The 19027-nt window shown below is 38.8% G+C and overlaps 1 protein-coding gene across 1 annotated transcript in view; it reads left to right on the top strand.

Annotated features, from left to right (window-relative positions):
* Window positions 1-15963, top strand: part of LOC110170302 (phosphatidylcholine:ceramide cholinephosphotransferase 2-like) — a 29734-nt gene extending 13771 nt beyond the window's left edge. The window contains exons 2-7 of the mRNA XM_020935948.2: window positions 1857-2892; window positions 7138-7255; window positions 7398-7455; window positions 8920-9015; window positions 12574-12740; window positions 14237-15963. Coding sequence (XP_020791607.1) covers window positions 2372-2892; window positions 7138-7255; window positions 7398-7455; window positions 8920-9015; window positions 12574-12740; window positions 14237-14407 — 1131 coding nt within the window. The 5' untranslated portion in view covers window positions 1857-2371 and the 3' untranslated portion in view covers window positions 14408-15963. The remainder of the gene's footprint in view (window positions 1-1856; window positions 2893-7137; window positions 7256-7397; window positions 7456-8919; window positions 9016-12573; window positions 12741-14236) is intronic.
* Window positions 15964-19027: the final 3064 nt, after the last annotated feature.

Genomic DNA, 19027 nt, shown 5'->3' with positions numbered 1-19027 from the left:
CTACACGAAGGCTTGGCTCTTTAATATTCACGAGGGAACTGGTCCGTGATTGGGGCGGCAGTGTTTCCTGCAGCGCTTTAGAGTTAGGACGGCAACCTTGACAACAAATACGTCCCTCTGAACCATGTGAATCCTCACTTTTGCCTTTCATCGGCACAGAATCTCCAGCCCAGAGTCCTGTGTGCGGGGCAAAAATCCGGCATTTCAATCAATGTTTCTTCTGCTCTGTAAATAAAGCCTGTGAAGTGGGGACAGTAGAGTCGCGTCTGTGACTTCGTGTTCGTACTGAAGAAAGCGTAATCGTTTCATTTCATTTCTTGATTGTAATTCTTGACATTGTAACTTTTCAATTCATATTCTGATATATTCAGTTAGAATGATTTTAATTTGTGTGTGATTTATCACGTGCACGGGCGGGTAACGGGTGGAATGTTAATGGTTCTGGGCGGGTGCAGGTTTAATTTTGAGGAAATCACTGGTTTACGGGTGGGTGCGGTGCTGTACTGCGCGGGTGCGGGAGGGCGGGTCTCCAAAAACGGACATGTGCAGGACTCTGGTCCACCCCAACATTGACATTGCAACTGCAGCAGATCTGCATCTCAATTTTGAACTAATAGCCCAATATAATCAAATATAACAATATAATGGTATGACAACACTCTGCCTATTTGCTGTGAACGGATGTGAACATGTTTTTAGTATTTTTCAAGAAACAATGAAAAGCTGCTGTGAGATTTTAAGATGCATTGTGTATGCAGACACTGTGGACAAGTTGGTTTTTCAAGCCAACAAAAATAAGATTGAGTAAAACTTCATGCTGGAACTGTTTGTGCTGCACTTTACATTTTTGAAAAGTTTTGTTTACTGTTTACAACAAATACATTTTTAATAATAATAATATTTCATGCATTTGTTTCTTATTTGAGAATATTTTATGTAACTTATTAGTTTTACCAAGCTGCACTTTGAATTAATTTTATTTTCCCGCTTGTATAATGTTAAAACAAATTTTTGGTTTAATAAACCTTTACCAGATATTATCTGATACTAGTAGATACTTCTTTGAACAAGTGTCAATATGTGAAGTCAAAGGAAAAATATTGTATAGTAATAATCTGTATCTAGGATTGAGCCTCAAATTTAGCTTCAAAATTGATTTTTTTTTTTTTTTTTTTTTTTTTTTTTTTTTACATGGGCCAAATCCAATCCACTTTATTTCTGTCGCACATTTCATAAACAGTTTCCAAAGTGCTGCACAAATACATAATAACAATAAAATGAAAAAATAAACTACTAAAATAATCATACTAGTCTTAAAATAATAAAACCAGTAAAATAAAATAAGAGCAAAACCACAGAATAGCAATAAATTAATAAAACCAATAAAAATACATAAATTTTTAAAAAACACAGAGGATCACACAACTCATCAAATGTTGAATTAAATCTAATTTTAAATCTAGTATCATTATAAGGCCTGAGCTGCAACAAATACATGTAAAAAATAACCAATATTTAACCATAGAAGTTATTTATTATACCCTCTAAAGCTCAAAGAGTTATTTAATAAAAACAGCAAAAAGAAATTGTATACACGATAAATATTAAACTCCATAATATATCGTTTTAGCTGTAATACACTCAAGTCAGAATGGTAATTATTAGAATAGCACTAAACTTTACTAAGGAATTTTGTTTTCACGCTTGATAACCCACAGCAACAGATGATAAATATGAAAGGTGTCATTACCGTCACTAAACCATCATCTCTGCTACTGATCTGTGACGACATAAAACCAGCCAAACCTGAACGTGCCGGTATCTCAGGCCCTGACCTCTTGTTTTCTCTGTTACAGGTTTGTTTTGTCGAATCGTCTTCTGGATTCCCGTGTCCCATCTCCGAGCTTAACGCCAATTTATCAACCAACATCGAGAGAGAACATATTATTGACCAATCGGGTGCATCGGATCTCGACCAATCGACCAATCACGCGTCTTCGCTTTCGACTCATCGACCAGTCACGTGCCGTTCTGTAACCGTCGCAACGTAGAATTGGAAACTTGAATTTTTGAAACAAATGACAATTTTTTTTTTTGTTAACGTGTGCTTGAAATTTCTACCTCTTCTACATACTTTTTTTTTTTTAAATTGATTTGTTGTCGTCTTCACATTAAAATAGCAAGTTCATTCCATCGATCAGTGGCAATGGATTACAACTTTTGAAATTTTTTTGAATGAAAAATTTTGAATGGATAAGTTCATTTTTTCTTCATTTGACTTGCTGTATTTTGTAAAATTTTTTGATTAATATTATACTTTTTTTTGTAATATCAGTAGTTTTTTTCCGATAGTTTTGCATAGTTTTTCATAATGGCCGCCCAGGACTTGATACAGGACGATGGCGATGTGCGCATTCACGTGGAAGCCAACGTCACTACAGTGGACTCTCCCTCCCACTCCCCGGCACATCTCGCCAACGGCATTGCGGACGCCAACGCGAACACCGTCAAAGATGAGGAAAACGACGAGGAGGACAGTAAAATCTGCCGTTTTCTGAAAGAGAAACGCCTCATCCAAACTCTGAGCAAAGGACTCAAGCGCCACTGCGACTACATTAAAATCACGCTTCCAGATGATCGTGGTAAACGCCTGCCGAAAGAGTGGTGGAAAACGGGCGTGGCTTTTCTGTACGCCGTGTTTAACCTGGTGTTTACGACGGTGGTGATAACGGTGGTTCACGAGAGGGTCCCTGATAAATCTCTGAACCCGCCGTTGCCAGATAAGTTCTTTGATTACATCGATCGTGTGCCGTGGGCCTTCACCGTGACAGAGGTGAACGGGCTGATCCTGGTGGGACTGTGGTTTGTCCAGTGGCTCTTCCTCAAACACAAGTAAGGATTTAATTATTATTCATGTGTGTTCATAGTACAAATGTGTACTTTTGATATCTGAGTACTGTATTTTCCTCACTATAGGATGCTCTGGATTATAAGGCGCACTGTCATTGAATGGTCTATTTTCGAACTTTTTTCACATATAAACCACACCGGACTAAAGGCACATTAAATGAAACACAACAGTTAGATAAGTCAGTCAGACTTTATTTAACGTGTTCACAATAACTCTCAACGTTGTTCGCTTAATGCGATTGTAACACGTAAAAAAAAAAAAAAACTGTCTGAGACGCTAAATTGTTAGTGTATTCACAATAACTCAGAATTGTTCAAACAGATGGGCGATTACGTTGTCCAGCACAGTGTCCAGTCTGTGTGGTTACTGTTCCCTGGCAGTTCAGTGATGATTCTGGTCTTGGTGAAAGCTCGGACCACAGTTGATACTGATCCTTAGTCCAGGCGTCCACGATCCATTGGCAGATCGTGGTGTAAGTGGCTCGGTGCTGTCTCTCTGTCTTGGTGAATGTGTGTTCTCCTTCTCTCATCCACTGCTTCCACACAGCTCACACTTTCACTTTATAACAGCCTTGAGTTTAAAGTGGGCGTTGTAAGTGTGTCTCTTGACAGGTGCATTTTGATATTAAAAGGAATCACAGTATGTATTACTCCTGATGCTCCTGACTATGGGAGCCATAATGCTGCAAGTGGTGTGGCTTTGTAGTTTACTAAAGTCGTACTAAGACACAATAAATTCATATATAAGGTGCTCTGGATTATAAGACGCGCAGTTGTTTTTTGATGAAATTAAAGGCTTTTAAGTACGCCCTATAGTGCGGAAAATACGGCATATATTATGTGTTTAAAGGTGTAACTTTTTGGTTTGGGGTCCATCATATGCTTTTTCTATGGATATGCCATTGCTCTGCCTGGAATGTTCCACAGTAGGACATTAAATAGTTCAAAAATACCCAGAAAAACAGGCATTCTCACTGTGAGCAGGGTTGCCTCTCTACAGATCTGACCTATAACCATGGATCTATAATAAAAAATGGATACGTTTTCCCCCTCTGTCCCAGCTTGAGATTGACTAGTGGCCGCTCCAGGTACTGCAGCTCCTGGGAGCTTGGGCCCAAAAAGAATTCTCCCGTGCAATGCATTTTTCAAGAATTCAAACTGCACGTGTTCGGCTGACAGGGCATTGAGAACTTTCACAAAGTTTGGATTTTGTAGGATTCTTTTCTAAAATCCTCAAAGAGCCTAAAAATTTGCTTTGGAAGAATCTGCTCAAGCAGCTCTTGCTTTGATTGGTCCAAACGCTCCACGCTGTGCTCATTACAGATGTCACACGGGTGGGAGGAGCTAACCCGTGTTGAGGAAGTACTGTCATTTCTGCACTATAAGGCGCACTGTCATAGAATGGTCTTTTTTCAAACTTTTTTCACAAATACACCGTACTGGACTTTAAAGGAAACACAACAGTTGGATGGGTCAGCGGTTTTGTTTGTTTGTGGCGTTCACAGTGACTCTGGGCTTTGTTCAGTTGTGGCGTGTAGGGAGGGTGCTGTCTGGGACCAACGGATTGTCGGCGTGTTCGCAGTGACTCAGTTGTTCAGTTGTGTCTAGAAGTGGCACATTGCACTCACCTTTTCAGTTCGTTCCTCTGCTCCGTGTGTGTTTGTGTGTTCTGTGGGTGGTGTGGCTTTGTAGTTTACTGAAGTCATGCTGGGACACCCGAGTGGATTTGTGTATAGGGTGCTCTGGATTGCGGGGCGTGCTGTCCTGTTTTGATGGGGTTAGATGCTTAAGAGCGCACCCTATAGTATGGAAAATACGGTAATGTGGAAGAGAAAATTAATTTTGGGCCCATGCGCCAATGAGCACAGGCCCCTGAAAACAATATGACGCCATCTTGAGTTCACCTTCCAGATTTTATTGTAGTTGGTCTCCATGAAGATAGAAAGCTTTAATTCCATACTGTGAAACATTCCAGACAAAGCAATACTATCTCCACGGAGTAAACATCTGTCAGACCCTCCACCAAAAAAGTTACAAAATGCAACTTTAAAGCTACCATCTGTACGTTTATTCGATTGATTGATTGATTGATTGATTGATTTTTTTTTTAAGTAGATTGCACATGTGAAACTTATCCCCTCCCCTCACTTCAGCCCGTAGACTCTAAACAGAAATCAGCAGTCATTTCCTTTTAAACAAGCTACATTGCAAATGAGTATATTTATTTTTACTGTCATATATTTGTTTTTACAATCCGGCTCATTTGTTTCTTCACAAATTCACTCCTACACCGTCTTTATACAACTGACCCTTCACTGCTACTGTACCTATTGTTATCTATGTCTATCTCTTATTATTATAATGCATTTAGAAATCATACAACAAATGTGTGGACTTACTATACAAGATTAACATCCATGGAAAGATAAGAACAACAGTGCACTCACTGGTCAGACAGGTGCAAACACAGGCCTGTGTTAGAACAGCACACTCACCTCTCACATGCAAATCCAAACCACGTCTGAAGAAACATGCTGTATTTTTCTGAAGTGGAGCAGGTTCAGAACGGACACGTGTTCCTCCACACGTGTGACAGTCTGACACTAAATAGTCCTACACTATCCACCACTGATATAAATGGACGTAGCTACTGTGCTTGCTGCCACGTTCCAAATAGGAAGTGAGCAGGAGTGCGCTTTTGGCTCCACTTCACTTTGTGGGCTTTGGTCTTAAACTGTTCATATGAACCTGTTCTACATGGGACAATGGGACACCAGTAGCTCAGTTGGTCGAGCTTTTATCCACTGATCCAAAGGTTGGTGGTTCAAATAAACATCACAGGTTGAGCGGTCAGATCCACTGACCCACAGATTGTTTAGTGCGATTCCAGCTCCCACAGAAGAATGCTGTTGTTGTGTCCTTGGGCAAGACACTTAACTCACCTCGCCCCTAGTGTCTGTGTACACGGGTCTATGAATGTGTGTGTGAATGGGTGAGTGCTTCCTTGATGTAAAGAACTGTGTCTTGAAGGTGGAAAAGTGCAGTACAAAAATGTGACTTTTACCCATTTACATGATCCTGCTGTTTTTATTTTGCTATTTTGTCTGTAAAAATAATTCCTATTCTTTTTTCCCCCATCTATTTATTTATTTATTAAAAAACAAGAAAATATAAAGCAAAATAATAAGCTGTCTTTGCCCTTCCCACCCCCAACCGAACAACAAACATACATATTATGCATATATGTCATACATAGACACATATACATATATAAGTATATATGTATCCATCTACATACATGCATCCATCATACATACATACACCTCTATATATACATTCCTATACACACACACGTGTATACATATATAAAAAAAAGACACACAAAAGAAATGAGAATAATAAAAAAAAAATATATATATATATATATATATATATATATATATATATATATATATTATATATATATATATATATATATATATATATATATCCTAATAAGGAATCTGACTCCAAATTTGCCCTGTAACTGCCAGCCTCAGTGAGTTTCATTTGACTGGAGCTGAATGCCATTCACTTAGTCAGTTCAAGCTCACCTGGGCTCTCTGCTCTTCTTCTGTTAGGCCATAACAGTTGAATTACAGGTGGGAGCTTTAACATGAACAATATATTGTAATGTTCTAGCAATAATCACAGATATCCACGAGGTAGGGCCTGAACTCTCCACACAGAGAGGCTGAGGCAGTATTTTGGTGTTTACATATGTTTTTGTGTAATTTCACATTGCACAAAATTATAACTTGTAAATTATGATGTGAACAAGAACGTCACACATCAGTTTCTTGAAAATGGGTGCATTGGAGGAGAGGGAGCAAGAATGTGGAACAGTGGAAAATCCAACACACTGTCTAACTTTCAAATTGTTAGTTTCACAAATAGTTGGAGTCGTTTTCTTGCACCTTTAGTTGTCTGTACCAGAGGTCAAAGCATGTGAAAGGGCACCACCTGCTGGCTGAAACAGGCAACAGCTTCAACTTGGGTTAAAAAGTCTGCATCAAATTTTAAGAGAGAAAATTATTTATTTCAATCTTGTTTACAAGTTCTTCCATTGTTGAAGACTATATGACGCACATGTTCATAGAAAGTTTTCAGTGTCCAGTTGATGTAAAAATCAATAAATACAAAATCTTCGTTTAAAAAAAAAAAAGTGATTTATTTTTTCTATTTCAGGGCGATCGTGGGCCGACGCTGCTTCTTCCTGATCGGGACCCTGTACATGTACCGCTGTATCACCATGTACGTCACCACCCTGCCAGTCCCAGGCAAACACATGGTCTGCGCGCCCAAGGTAACTGCTCTTTATGCCACTCAGTGATGTGATCATTTGACCTGTTACGGACGCCATTTTGAGGACCAGTACAAAAAATATGTGCAAATATATGATCTGAATAGTTTATTTAATGTGACAATATCTAATGTTTTGTTTTTAGCTTTACAATGACTCCACAGGGAAGATCTGGAGAATTCTGCGACTGATCTCAGGAGGAGGTAATTACTTAAATATGTGTTTTGTTTTTTTAATGATACAATAAATGTATCAAGAATTTCAGACTTCTGGTCATTGCACAATTCATACTGGGAAGGATTTTCCGAAAAAAGTGAGCATCAAACCGCCATGTTTGTTTTCCCAGTGGGATGTGTCTATTGACAAAGTCAGTCTTTTCTAGTCTTTTGAACCATATCACTTTTATTCTGGTTCTGATATTGTCATATTTTAGTTTTGGGATTCGAACATCATAATTGTGTGGTTGTTGGATCCTCACAGCGGAAAACGGCTTGATAAATTTGTTTGTGAACTCCATAAATGCAAAAAGGAATTGGGAAGGAAAACAGTTTGAACAGAGGTTTGCAGTCCCACAGATCTGATTCCCTTTTGCATTTATGGAGTTCACAAACAAATTTCTCGAGCCATTTTCCGCTGTTAGGATCCAACAACCACACAATTACGATGTCCGAATCCCAAAACTAAAATATGACAATATCAGAACCAGAAACAAAAGTGATATGGTTCAAAAGACTAGAAAAGACTGACTTTGTCAATAGACACTGGGAAAACAAACATGGCGGTTTGATGCTCACTTTTTCAGTATGCATTTTGCAATGACCGGAAGTCCGAAATTCTTGATGCATCTATTACTCTAACAATTATATTATTGATATACTGTGTTGTATGTATGTATGTATGTATGTATTGTTTCAGAGCTCAGAGAAACAAACTGTTTTAGAGGAGGAGCAGCAGTACCAGGAATGATCTTAAATAGCAGACAAACATTTGCGTACATTATCAGATTTTCAAAACTTAAAATACTATGTTTCACAAGAACATGACAATGACGGAAGAGATGACTTTTTTTGTCATGGATCTTGAAAGCGCTTTTATATAATGATTCTAGAGACCTCAGAGGTGATTTACAAGCCTGTGACCAACTTGAGGCAGGGAGTCAGGGGAGTTTCTAATATATCTGAAATTGGCCATGTTAAATTTTATGGCATTTGTTAACATTTTAATGTGCTTTTAAAACATAAATTTGGTTCCAGAATAACTCCTAGATATTTCACCTGATCAACATTGTTAATCTTCTGCCCTTCCATCAGAACTTCAGGATAGTTTTGAAGTTTGTGACGATTTGTAAAAAACAGAAACAGTTTTGTCGATATTGAAAGTGAGACAAGAGTTCATGACGCTTTATGAACTACTTCATGACATCACAAGGTGGAACAGAGCATTTTGAGCTTTGGAGATGCAGACAGACTAATAATAAAGGGTTACTCAAACATGGGTGAATGAAACAAAACACAACTGCAGGTCTGTTTTTGGTGAAGTAACAGCATTATAACGTGGCTCAAAGTTCACAAGAGTCAATTTTGTGTAATTTAATTTTTATATTTTAAGATGTCTCCTGGATTTGACCATATTTGCATCTAATTACAGTGCACTTTTTCCATTGGTAGGTTTGTCGATGACGGGCTCTCACTTGATGTGTGGGGACTTCCTGTACAGCGGACACACTGTGATGCTCACGCTGTCCTACCTCTTCATCAAAGAGTGTGAGTACCACGTGTATGTGCCAGTGTGTTCTAAATAGAGAGAAAAGAATTAAAGAAAATCTAGAATCATATACTATACTCATTTTCATAAACGTGACCCAACTGTGTCCCCAGATGTGATGTAGACATGTTCAGATCTAATATGGCTTTTACTGATAACAACTGTAATACTGATTTATTCTTAATCACAAAAACACAGAGCATGATTTTAATTTTATAATTTGGTGTTTTGGTTTTCAACACGATTATACAGTCAGAATGCACACAAGTCTATCATTTGGGTTGCCAGGTTCAGTGGTGAAATCCAGTTGTTTAAAATCTAAAGTGGCTCTCTCTGATCTGAATATTCACTCCAGTATGGCGCTAATATTACAGTGTAGCAAACTGAGCTTGGATGAATTGTTTTCTTTATGATTTTTGACTGTTCTTTGTGAAATATTGGATTTTCATTAAAGCAAGTTGTTATTTTTGACTGGTTGTTGGCTTGTGAAAAAAAAAAAAAAACATTTAAAAGGAGTTAAAAAGCTACAGATCAGCTATAGAGACATTATTTATTTAAAAATGTTATTATTTTATATTATGCTTGTTCTGGATTCAGTGTTTAAGCAAAAGGTTTAACATTACAAATCTTGAAAGAAGAGAAAACATGCAGATGTTGTTGAAATTTTTCAATAAATATTTAGTTTGGCCCACAATTTACCGTATTTTCCACACTATATGGTGCTCTGGATTAGGGATGGGCATTCGATGAAATTTTCTTAATCGATCGTCAGAAGAATTAACGATCAATTAAAGCCGCGCGCGGCGATGGTGGCCCTCGCCCCGGCGCGCACTCCCCTCCCACGCGACCTCCGGGGACCTGCGAACGCCCCGCCATGCCACCCTCTCTTCCCGACATCCGCCCAGGCCGACAGCTCGTCCATTAGGCACATTACATAATGCACCTTTAAATATTTTTAGGAGTCATTGCGCCCCTACTGGCCAACAGCAGGAAAATGCACCATGTCCGTTATTTATTTTTTTGCTCATAATCATGCATAGAACTTATTCCCTGAATTTGGTACAAATCCAATAATGTTGACATTTCATGTGTATTCTAGGGGGCGCTATGGAGTTCATTTTTCATATGTTTTATAGTGTATTACATTCAGGCTGGGATCATTCATTAATGATTCAAATTTCAGCACGATCGGACAACACCTGTTTGTGTAATCAATTTTTAACTATTTGTTGGGGGCGCCCCTACTGGCCAACTGTGAAAAATATCCCATGTCCGTAATGGACTTTTTTGCTTGTAATCATGCATAGAATTTTATTTCCAAAGTTGGTGCTAATCCTATAATGTTGACATTTCATGTCTATGCTAGGGGGCGCTATAGAGTTCACTTTTATTAGAGTTCATATTTCATCACATTCAGGCCTGGATCACACAATTGTGATTTGAATTTGAGTTCTGTAGGCCAATGCCTGTGGCCGTGACAGGTCACCGAAAAAACAGGAAATGAAGGCGTTATTCGGCGGCGTGCTACGGGCGAACCGTAAGGAGTATCCCAAAAAAAATTGGCAACTTCTGTGAGTTCATGTCTGTAGATGTGTCATGTCAAATCTGAGCTCATTTGGACCAAACCCCGGGGACTTGAATCTTTTTGTAGACCCCCAAGTCAAAACGGCGGCGAATGTTTGATCCAATATGGCCGACTTCCTGTTTGTCATAGGGTCATGCTCCAATTCATCTTTTGCCTTGTCTCGTTGTTCTCTATCACTGTCCCGAATTTCGTTTCCCTGCGACAAACTTTGCCTGTCCCCACTCCCATAGGGGTCCAATTCTAGGTGGCGCTGTTGAGTCGGGTCACTCGGGTCATTGTTGCGATGCCCATTTTATCAAATTTTTCGCCGAACCGATCGATCTGGACCCCGGTTTGGGGATTTTTCGTCCATGTTCAGGGGGTCAAAAATGCGATTCAATGTGGGGAAAAAAAAAAAAAAAGAAACCGACGAAGAACAATACCCCTCGCCACTAACAAGCGAGGGCCAATTATCAATTAATCATTAGCGTTTTTATATTAAAATGATCATCATTATTATTACTATCTGCACTACTAATCTGCATAAATAAATTCAACTTTACGACATATAAACCGTAACGACTCTAGAGCCACATCAGCCCGTTTTGTGCAACTCTCACAAAAACGAAACTTAAAACCACATTGCTAATTTGCATAAACTAAGCGAAGATAAAACTACAGCTCTTGTGTCGCTGATGCGGTTCAACTTCTGTCGGATTGAAGGACACGACTCGGTGGAATACAGGTTAGTGTGACCAGATTTGCGTTTGTCAAAACCAGGACACCGAAACCCCCTCCCACCTCCCACCGGGGAGGGAGGTGGGGACTCGTCATCGACATTGAGCGACTCTCACCTGGCAAAACTTTTTCCCGCTGGACACTGAAACATATGTGCTGCTTTATACACTGTGCACATGGACTCACACTTGTCCCGACTGGAACAGAAAGCGTGGAATTTCTTGTACAAGTCATCGTTAAATACACATTTGCACTTTGGCACGTTGCAGACTGACCGACTGTTTGTGTGTTGCTCCTTCTGATGCAGAGACACATGTACACACCTGTTTGGTCACACTACACACAGCAACATACATTCGGTTTGTCGATTAAAATTAACGTAATCGATGAAATTCTTAATGATCAATTATCAATTAATCGACTAATCATGCCCATCCCTACTGCGGATTATAAGGCGCACTGTCATTGAATGGTCTATTTTCGAACTTTTTCACATATAAAGCGCACGGACTATAAGGTGCATTAAACGAAACAACAGTGTGATGGGTGAGTGGTTTTGTTTGTTTGTTCGTTCACGGTGACTCTGGGCTTTGTTCAGTTGTGGCGTGTAGGGAGGGTGTGTCTGGGACCAACGGATTGTCGGCGTGTTCGCAGTAACTCAGTTGTTCAGTCGTGTCTAGAAGTGGCACATTGCACTCGGTTCGTTCCTCTGTTCCGTTCCTCGTTGGCGTGGAGTGATGAGTGTGTCTGTGGGTGTTTTTCGCTGTGCGGTCGCTGTCTGCTCCGTGTGTGTTTGTGTGTTCTGCGGGTGGTTTGTAGTTTACTGAAGTCGTGCTGGGACACCTGAGTGGATTCGTGTATAGGGCGCTATGGATTGCGGTTCGTGCAGTCATTTTTTGATGGGGTTGGAGGCTTAAGAATGTGGAAAATAAGGTAGTCCCAGTTCTTAATTTTGGCGCTCTGTGAATTTGAGTTTGACAACCCTGCATTATAGAAGACAATTTGGTTACTTCACTTTGTTTCTTTACTACACAATTCCATATATTTTGCTTCATATATTTAATGCCTTGAATTGATTGAATAAGGATAGATTGAATAGATTGAATAAGGAGGTGTGTCCAAACTTTTGACTGGTGGTGTAGCGCTCACAAACCCAAACTCCATCTCTGACAAATGGTGTGAGCACATCTTAAGTGACTGAATGTGATCATGTTAAACCTTCATCCTTAACTGAAGCGTCTGTGTTGCCCTGCAGACTCTCCTCGCTGGATGTGGTGGTACCATGGGGCCTGTTGGATCCTCAGCGTGTCTGGGGTTTTCTGTATCCTGGTGGGACATGAGCACTACAGCGTCGACGTCGTGGTCGCCTACTACATCACCACACGCCTCTTCTGGTGGTACCACACTTTGGCCAACACTCACGTAAGGATCTCATACTTTAACTTAACTTGAAATGTACACTGTCACTTTTATGATAGCGGATGTGTCACCTTCTTATCGCCGTGGAGATGTTACTGCTTTTTATGGAATGTTCCGCAGTGTAGTACTCTGGACGTCAGGATTCAGGCCAAGTTATAAGTTAGATATGTAGAAGGATATGTAAGGATGACAGTTTTTTTAATGTATACTTGAGCATTAAAACAATTGTAACTGGGTGCAAGACAGATCAGTTTAATACCTCAATCCCTTGAGTCGTTCCTGAGTTATGGCCCCTTGAAATTTTGGGGCCATGTTCACTTTTTCTGAAGCCTTAATTTATAAGCATGTATGAGAGACCAGAACTTCATAAAAAATAGAGCTAGCAAGCTGAAATTTGCGCAGTTAGAGTTTAAGATAATAACATTTTTCTAGCAGGTGGAAAAGTACCTAAGCTCCACCTAAAGTGACCAGTGAGAGCTCATTTTCAAAAATTCCGTTTGAAATGAAGGAAGTTAATAGTAGATGTTTTTATTACTTAATTAACTAACATTAATATGCCAGTTTCTCTGGTTAAAAAAATGATCAACATCTAACTGTGCCCACACGGGGAACCAAGGGTCCACAGAAGGGGCCAAAAAGATCACATTTGGTCTATGACCAGATTTGGGACTCTACACCATCCACATGAAAGCTCAGAAAAGTGTGAGATTGAAATGGACAATCTCTCAAATATTCAGGTTCAACAGTTTGTAAATATCTGCTTGGAGTAAATAGATCTTGGACCTCAAAAAATAAATAAATAAATAAATTATTGAGCAGCAACCAAATGTGAGATTTTGGGGGTCCACAGCGTTAATAAAGACACACAATATTTGACAACAGATTCAGAATCTATACAAGAATCTATAAAAATCTAAATTCTCAGCTTCCTAACTCTATTCTTTTATGAAGTTATGCTCTCTCAAACATGCTTATAAATTAAGGCTTCCGAAAAAGTGAGCATGGCCCCAAAATTTAAGATTCTTTCATTTGGTGATTTTACAAATTTTTGGAAAAATTTTCAGCCAAATCTGAGATGGCTCATAGGGGAGATTCCTTGAAAATGGCTGATTTCATATGGACTGACCCTTAGTGTGGCTTTAATGCTGAAAAATAATTAAAATTCTGAGACAAAGCTAGAGCAATTAGCAATTTTTGTGATTTTTAAGCCATTGGTGTCTAGCAGCATCTAGCAGCAAGTTTTCCAGTTTATGAACTTCTGCTTTTACAAATGTAACCAGCAGAGGGCAGTGTAAGTCCAGAAATTATGTGAAACAATACTGGCACATAAATGAAATTGAATACAACTTGTGTAAACTTACATCTTGAAAACCATGGCCAGTGTAATAATAGTAACTAGCCCAGAGCCACAAGAGTCGAGATGACTATCTCAAATTGTCTTTTTAACTCATATTTTTGCAGTATCCATATTTAACGGTATTTTGTTCTTTTTCTTTTAGTTACTGCGTCGAGCCCCGAGCAACTTCCTGTCTAGAACTTGGTGGAATCCGATCTTTAACTTTTTGGAGAAAAATGTCCAGACAGTTGTTCCCATAGAGTTCTCATGGCCCATAAATCTGCCTTCTTGTCGACAGAGATACAAGATGGTGGAAGGAGGCCGGGACGAATGACTTGTCAATCAAAAAACAAAAAGCTACGGCTACACTGCCAAAAGTGTCTCAACCATCAATAATTCTGAGATTCTGAAGTTTCACTGAAGGATGTTTCACAACACCAACTTAATCTTATTGGGTCTTCTACACTACAGGTGTTATAGTTAAATTATCCACCGAACGTGCACTCTTCCAGTGATCTGCAGGCTTTCCTCTACACAGATCTGACTTGTAATTTGGTTGGGTGGTATTACCTTGTCTCCATTTAATGCCATGCTGTGGAATAATGCTTTGTAGAGACAGACAGCTCCACAACCAAAAAAGTTTCATAGTGCAGAATTAGGTTTTGTAGATGTTTATTTTATTTTATTTTTTCAGTGTAAAAACAAAATATATATTTAAAATCTGTTATTTAATGAAGGATTTCTCAAGGCATTCTCAAGAAGTTTACTGACAATGCAAAGTTACTGATTCTTATTAACATCCTTGTACATTTATGGAGCCGTCCACCAACTCTGACAAAATTTATGGTTTGGTACGTAACTTTGTGCTGTATTGTTAATGGACTAAACCAAGACTAAACCAAGACTGAAGCAGGACTAAACCAAAACTGAACCAGGTCTGATCCAAGACTGAACCAGGACTGTCAATAGTTCCTGATGGTATCTGGTCTACTTGAACTCATCCTCCTGCCAGTGTATTGGGACAAGACAGACAAGAAGAAATCACTTGGAATTTTGGCTACACTTATTATTCTTTAAAAAAAATCTTGCATCTCTACATTTAAGAAATTGAAGCATAACTTAGGAACTGTACAGGAACTCTACCTGATTTTTACAGTCTCAAAAACATGAAAAACTGAACTAGTTTGCAGTGGTCAAGAGTTCTTCCTCACTTTCCTTACGCATTAAGAGCATCCTAAATATTCACCACAATGAGTTTATAAGTGCTTTTCACAGCTTTCAGAGACAACGGCCATGCAAAATCTAGCCGCAACTAGCATGCAAACCACAATCTTCCTGATTATTGAACTACAAAACACTTTTCTTTATTATTATGAGCTGCAGATCGCACACAGCAGATTTATTTTGACCTCAAGAGGTGCTTATACAATATATCTGTACTAGGCAAAGACACATTTTGCTCAAATACAAAGTAAAATAAATAAAAATGAATATTAAATCAGGCGCAGTGCCTTTAAATTACACTGGAGTATCTTGAATATTGAATTCTTGTTGCTTCATTTGAGAATAAGATGACAAGAAGAGAACTGTGGACTGTTAACTTACAAAGCACAAGTCCATAATTTAAAATGTATGTGTGTTATGCTATAAGTGCTATAAGTATCATATTGTTTTTGTATGTTCATTCTACTGAATCGTTTCGATTCAAATTCCATATTTTTGGTGGAGTAGAGGTTGAAAGAGGACCAAGTCTCCAATTGAAACAGCTCCATCAATTCGCTATTCTCTTTCAGTTTTCGCTTATTTAATTTTAAAGGGACAGTTCAGAATTTTGGACATAGGGGCTCATTTCCTAGTGAGCCAGAGTACTGTAGACGTGTGGAGACACTTTTTGAAATAATCCATCCAGTCCTTGTATTTGGAGAGGTTGTTGGTGCTAGGCTAGTGCAAGTCAATGGCCATAGTTATCCTGCCGCTAAAAACAATCTTACCCACTCCACAAAACACCCGAAACAAATCTATTATTACACCAGACTGTCCATGTGAATGTCTGTGTCGATAGAATAATTTCAGAAGTAAAACCAACCTTGTATCATGTGAACTGTCGGATGTTGAGGGACTGTTTTCTCAGCAGCAGTGCTCTATGTGTCGCTTTGGCAACTGCAGGTAAACAGACTATTATAGAGCCAGTTGGTGCCAGGTGATATCAGTCCGCCGCTGCCGAGCTTTCTGTCAGGAAGTACAACTCACTGCTGCTGCTCAGATATAAATCCTTCAAATACAAGGTTGGTTTTACTTCTAAATGTATTCGATTGACACAGACATTCACATGGACAGTCTGGTGTAATAATAGATTTGCTTCGGGTGTTTTGTGGAGTGGATAAGACACATGTTTTTAGTGGCATATAACTATGGCCATTGACATGCACTAGCCTAGCACCAGCGACCTCTGCAAACACAAGTACTGGATGAAATATTTCAAAAGTGTCTTCACACGTCTCCAACACTCTGGCTCACTAGGAAATGAGGCCCTATGTCCAAAATTCTGAACTGTCCCTTTTTTTTGTTCATTTGTACATAGAAGACTTTGACCTTGGTGCCTTTTTTTTTTTTTTTTTTTCGGTGAAAAGGCTCAGCATTTATAGAAATTAACCAAAAATGTGGGTTAAAACCAAAAAAATAAAAAAATAAAATAAAAACTTGCGGCCTGCAGCTAGCTTGTATCATAGCTTATTTCAAAGCTGGACTTCCATTTCCAACTTGTTATATGGAGTACTTTTGCACTAGAAACTCTTTAAAATTCATCTTTATAAATCTTACTAATTCTATTTAACATTGCCTTTTTTTTTTTGTCTTGCCCTCGATATTTAATATACATTTCTGTAATCTAAATTGAATAATGTAACCAAAACTAGCCTGCCATCAAGCCGCATTTGAAATGAGTAAATTAAAAAGTTGATCCATATTTTGTTTTTGTGTACAGTTAATGTCTCTTAATATGCTGCTGCTAACTCAGAAGTGTAAATTGTAGCTATGTAATGTAATACAGATGTAAAATTTGATAATAAAACAGCCATACATCATTCATTTTATTGGTAGTTTTTTTTATTTTTTATTATGCCCTATATTTAATTTGTGCTTTTCTAATGGAGGTTATATATCAGCTTTTAAACATGCCTTTAAAGAAGTTCTAACTCTACCATAATAGGCTGAATTCTTCACTGTTGTGATGTCATGCAGTAATACAGGAAGTGCTCCACTGTGTTTTTAAATTCTATACACGTTGACTAGAATCATTTAGGTAAGTTCATCCCTGGATTTGCCAATCTTGACTGAACAAAAGTTAAAAAGTAACCATTAACTTGAAAAATACTGCTTCATGACATCACAAGGTGGAACAGAGCATTGGAGCATTTGGAAATACAGACAGACTAATAATAAAAGATTACTCAAACATATGTAAACAAAACACAACTCCAGGTATGTTTCTGATGAGGAAATGGCACTCTAACATGGCTTAAAGCTCACAAGAATCCATGTTGTTCCCGCAAACATTAGCAACATGTTTGATTGACAGCGTTGCTAAGCACCCGCTATCCCATAAACCTGCGGCGTGGAGGTGAATGGGCGTTACCTTCAACAAACTCGCTCCAGATTGGCTCTTTGGTTGGTATGACACTCACGGTCGGAAGCCCAAATATGGAATTCGACTCCAAATTTGTACTGTAGCTACAAGCCTCAATGAGCTTCACTTGACTGGAGCTGAATGCTATGCACCTATGCTTAGGTGATGTCACACTCACCTAAGGTACGTTCAGACTGCAGCCTGAAGTGCCAAAATCCGATTTTTTGCCCCTATGTGACCTGTATCTGATCTTTTAATGACAGTTTGAACGACAGAACCGATTTTTTGGATGGAAAGTGAGGTTAGTGAGTTAATTAATATTTTGGGGGATTACTGTATTCAGGCCAAATAGGAGGGGTTTTACCGAAACTGGGAGTTTTTTTTAAATGATTGTTAAAGAAATGTCCTAGAGGTGATCCTGGCTCCAATGTTAATGAAAACCCTGTGAGCCATATCCAAGGAGGCTAAAGATTCAAACAAACGAAGCGGTCGTGGACGTGTAATCTGTCCATTTTATGAAGAACTGGACTGTATTTTGGGAGACAAGCCCAGCGTTTAGGCGACTTCCATAAACACTGAGCACACTCGCTGCGTGTAACGTCGTCGTGGCTTCTGGGGCGTTTAAAGTTCACACTGTAGATCACATACAAGTCACATTTAATTGGAAATGTGAACAACCTTGCAAAAAAAATTGAGCATTAAGCCCTGTAGTCTGAACGCAGCCTTAGTCCACTTCTTTGCACAATCTACGTTTGTAGCCCCGTCAGTTACATTTTGGTGTTTTTCTTGCTCTGTGTAAGTACAGTACAGAAAGCATAAGATAAGTGACCATATTTTTAACCACCTTACGAGATGCTGTGCCTTCACACACCTTTCTGGATACAACTGTCCTGTTTTGGAGACGTAAGAAAACACACAGTCAGTCAAATTCCGCAAGAACTTCCAAAACAAAACAACCATTATTACAGCTATCACTTGAATAGCACTACATTTGGATTTCTCTATTCTCGACTTCATCTCCAGGTTTTGAGCGGTTTAAAACATGCACAACAGACAGACAGAAAAAAAAACAACAAAAAAAACATCGTAATTAAAAGTATAATTCCATTGCTAATTTCTAAGAAGAAGAAATCTGAAGAGAAAAAACAATCCTATGAAGGCAAAAATCCAAAGAGACGCACTGCTGATGTATCTGACTCAAAGTCCATGACCATTTTTTAGGTTTAAATATATTATAGGGTGCACAACAGCTATGTAATGTTCCACGCTGGTAAAAATGGGGTAAACCGTTTGCCCAATCCAAGGAAATTCCCCAATGAGAAATCCTGT

Source organism: Boleophthalmus pectinirostris, unplaced genomic scaffold (genome assembly GCF_026225935.1).
Source record: "Boleophthalmus pectinirostris isolate CB_2022bp ecotype Guang Dong unplaced genomic scaffold, ASM2622593v1 HiC_scaffold_20, whole genome shotgun sequence".
NCBI classification, from domain to species: domain Eukaryota; kingdom Metazoa; phylum Chordata; class Actinopteri; order Gobiiformes; family Gobiidae; genus Boleophthalmus; species Boleophthalmus pectinirostris.
This window is presented reverse-complemented; position numbering and strand designations above follow the sequence as displayed.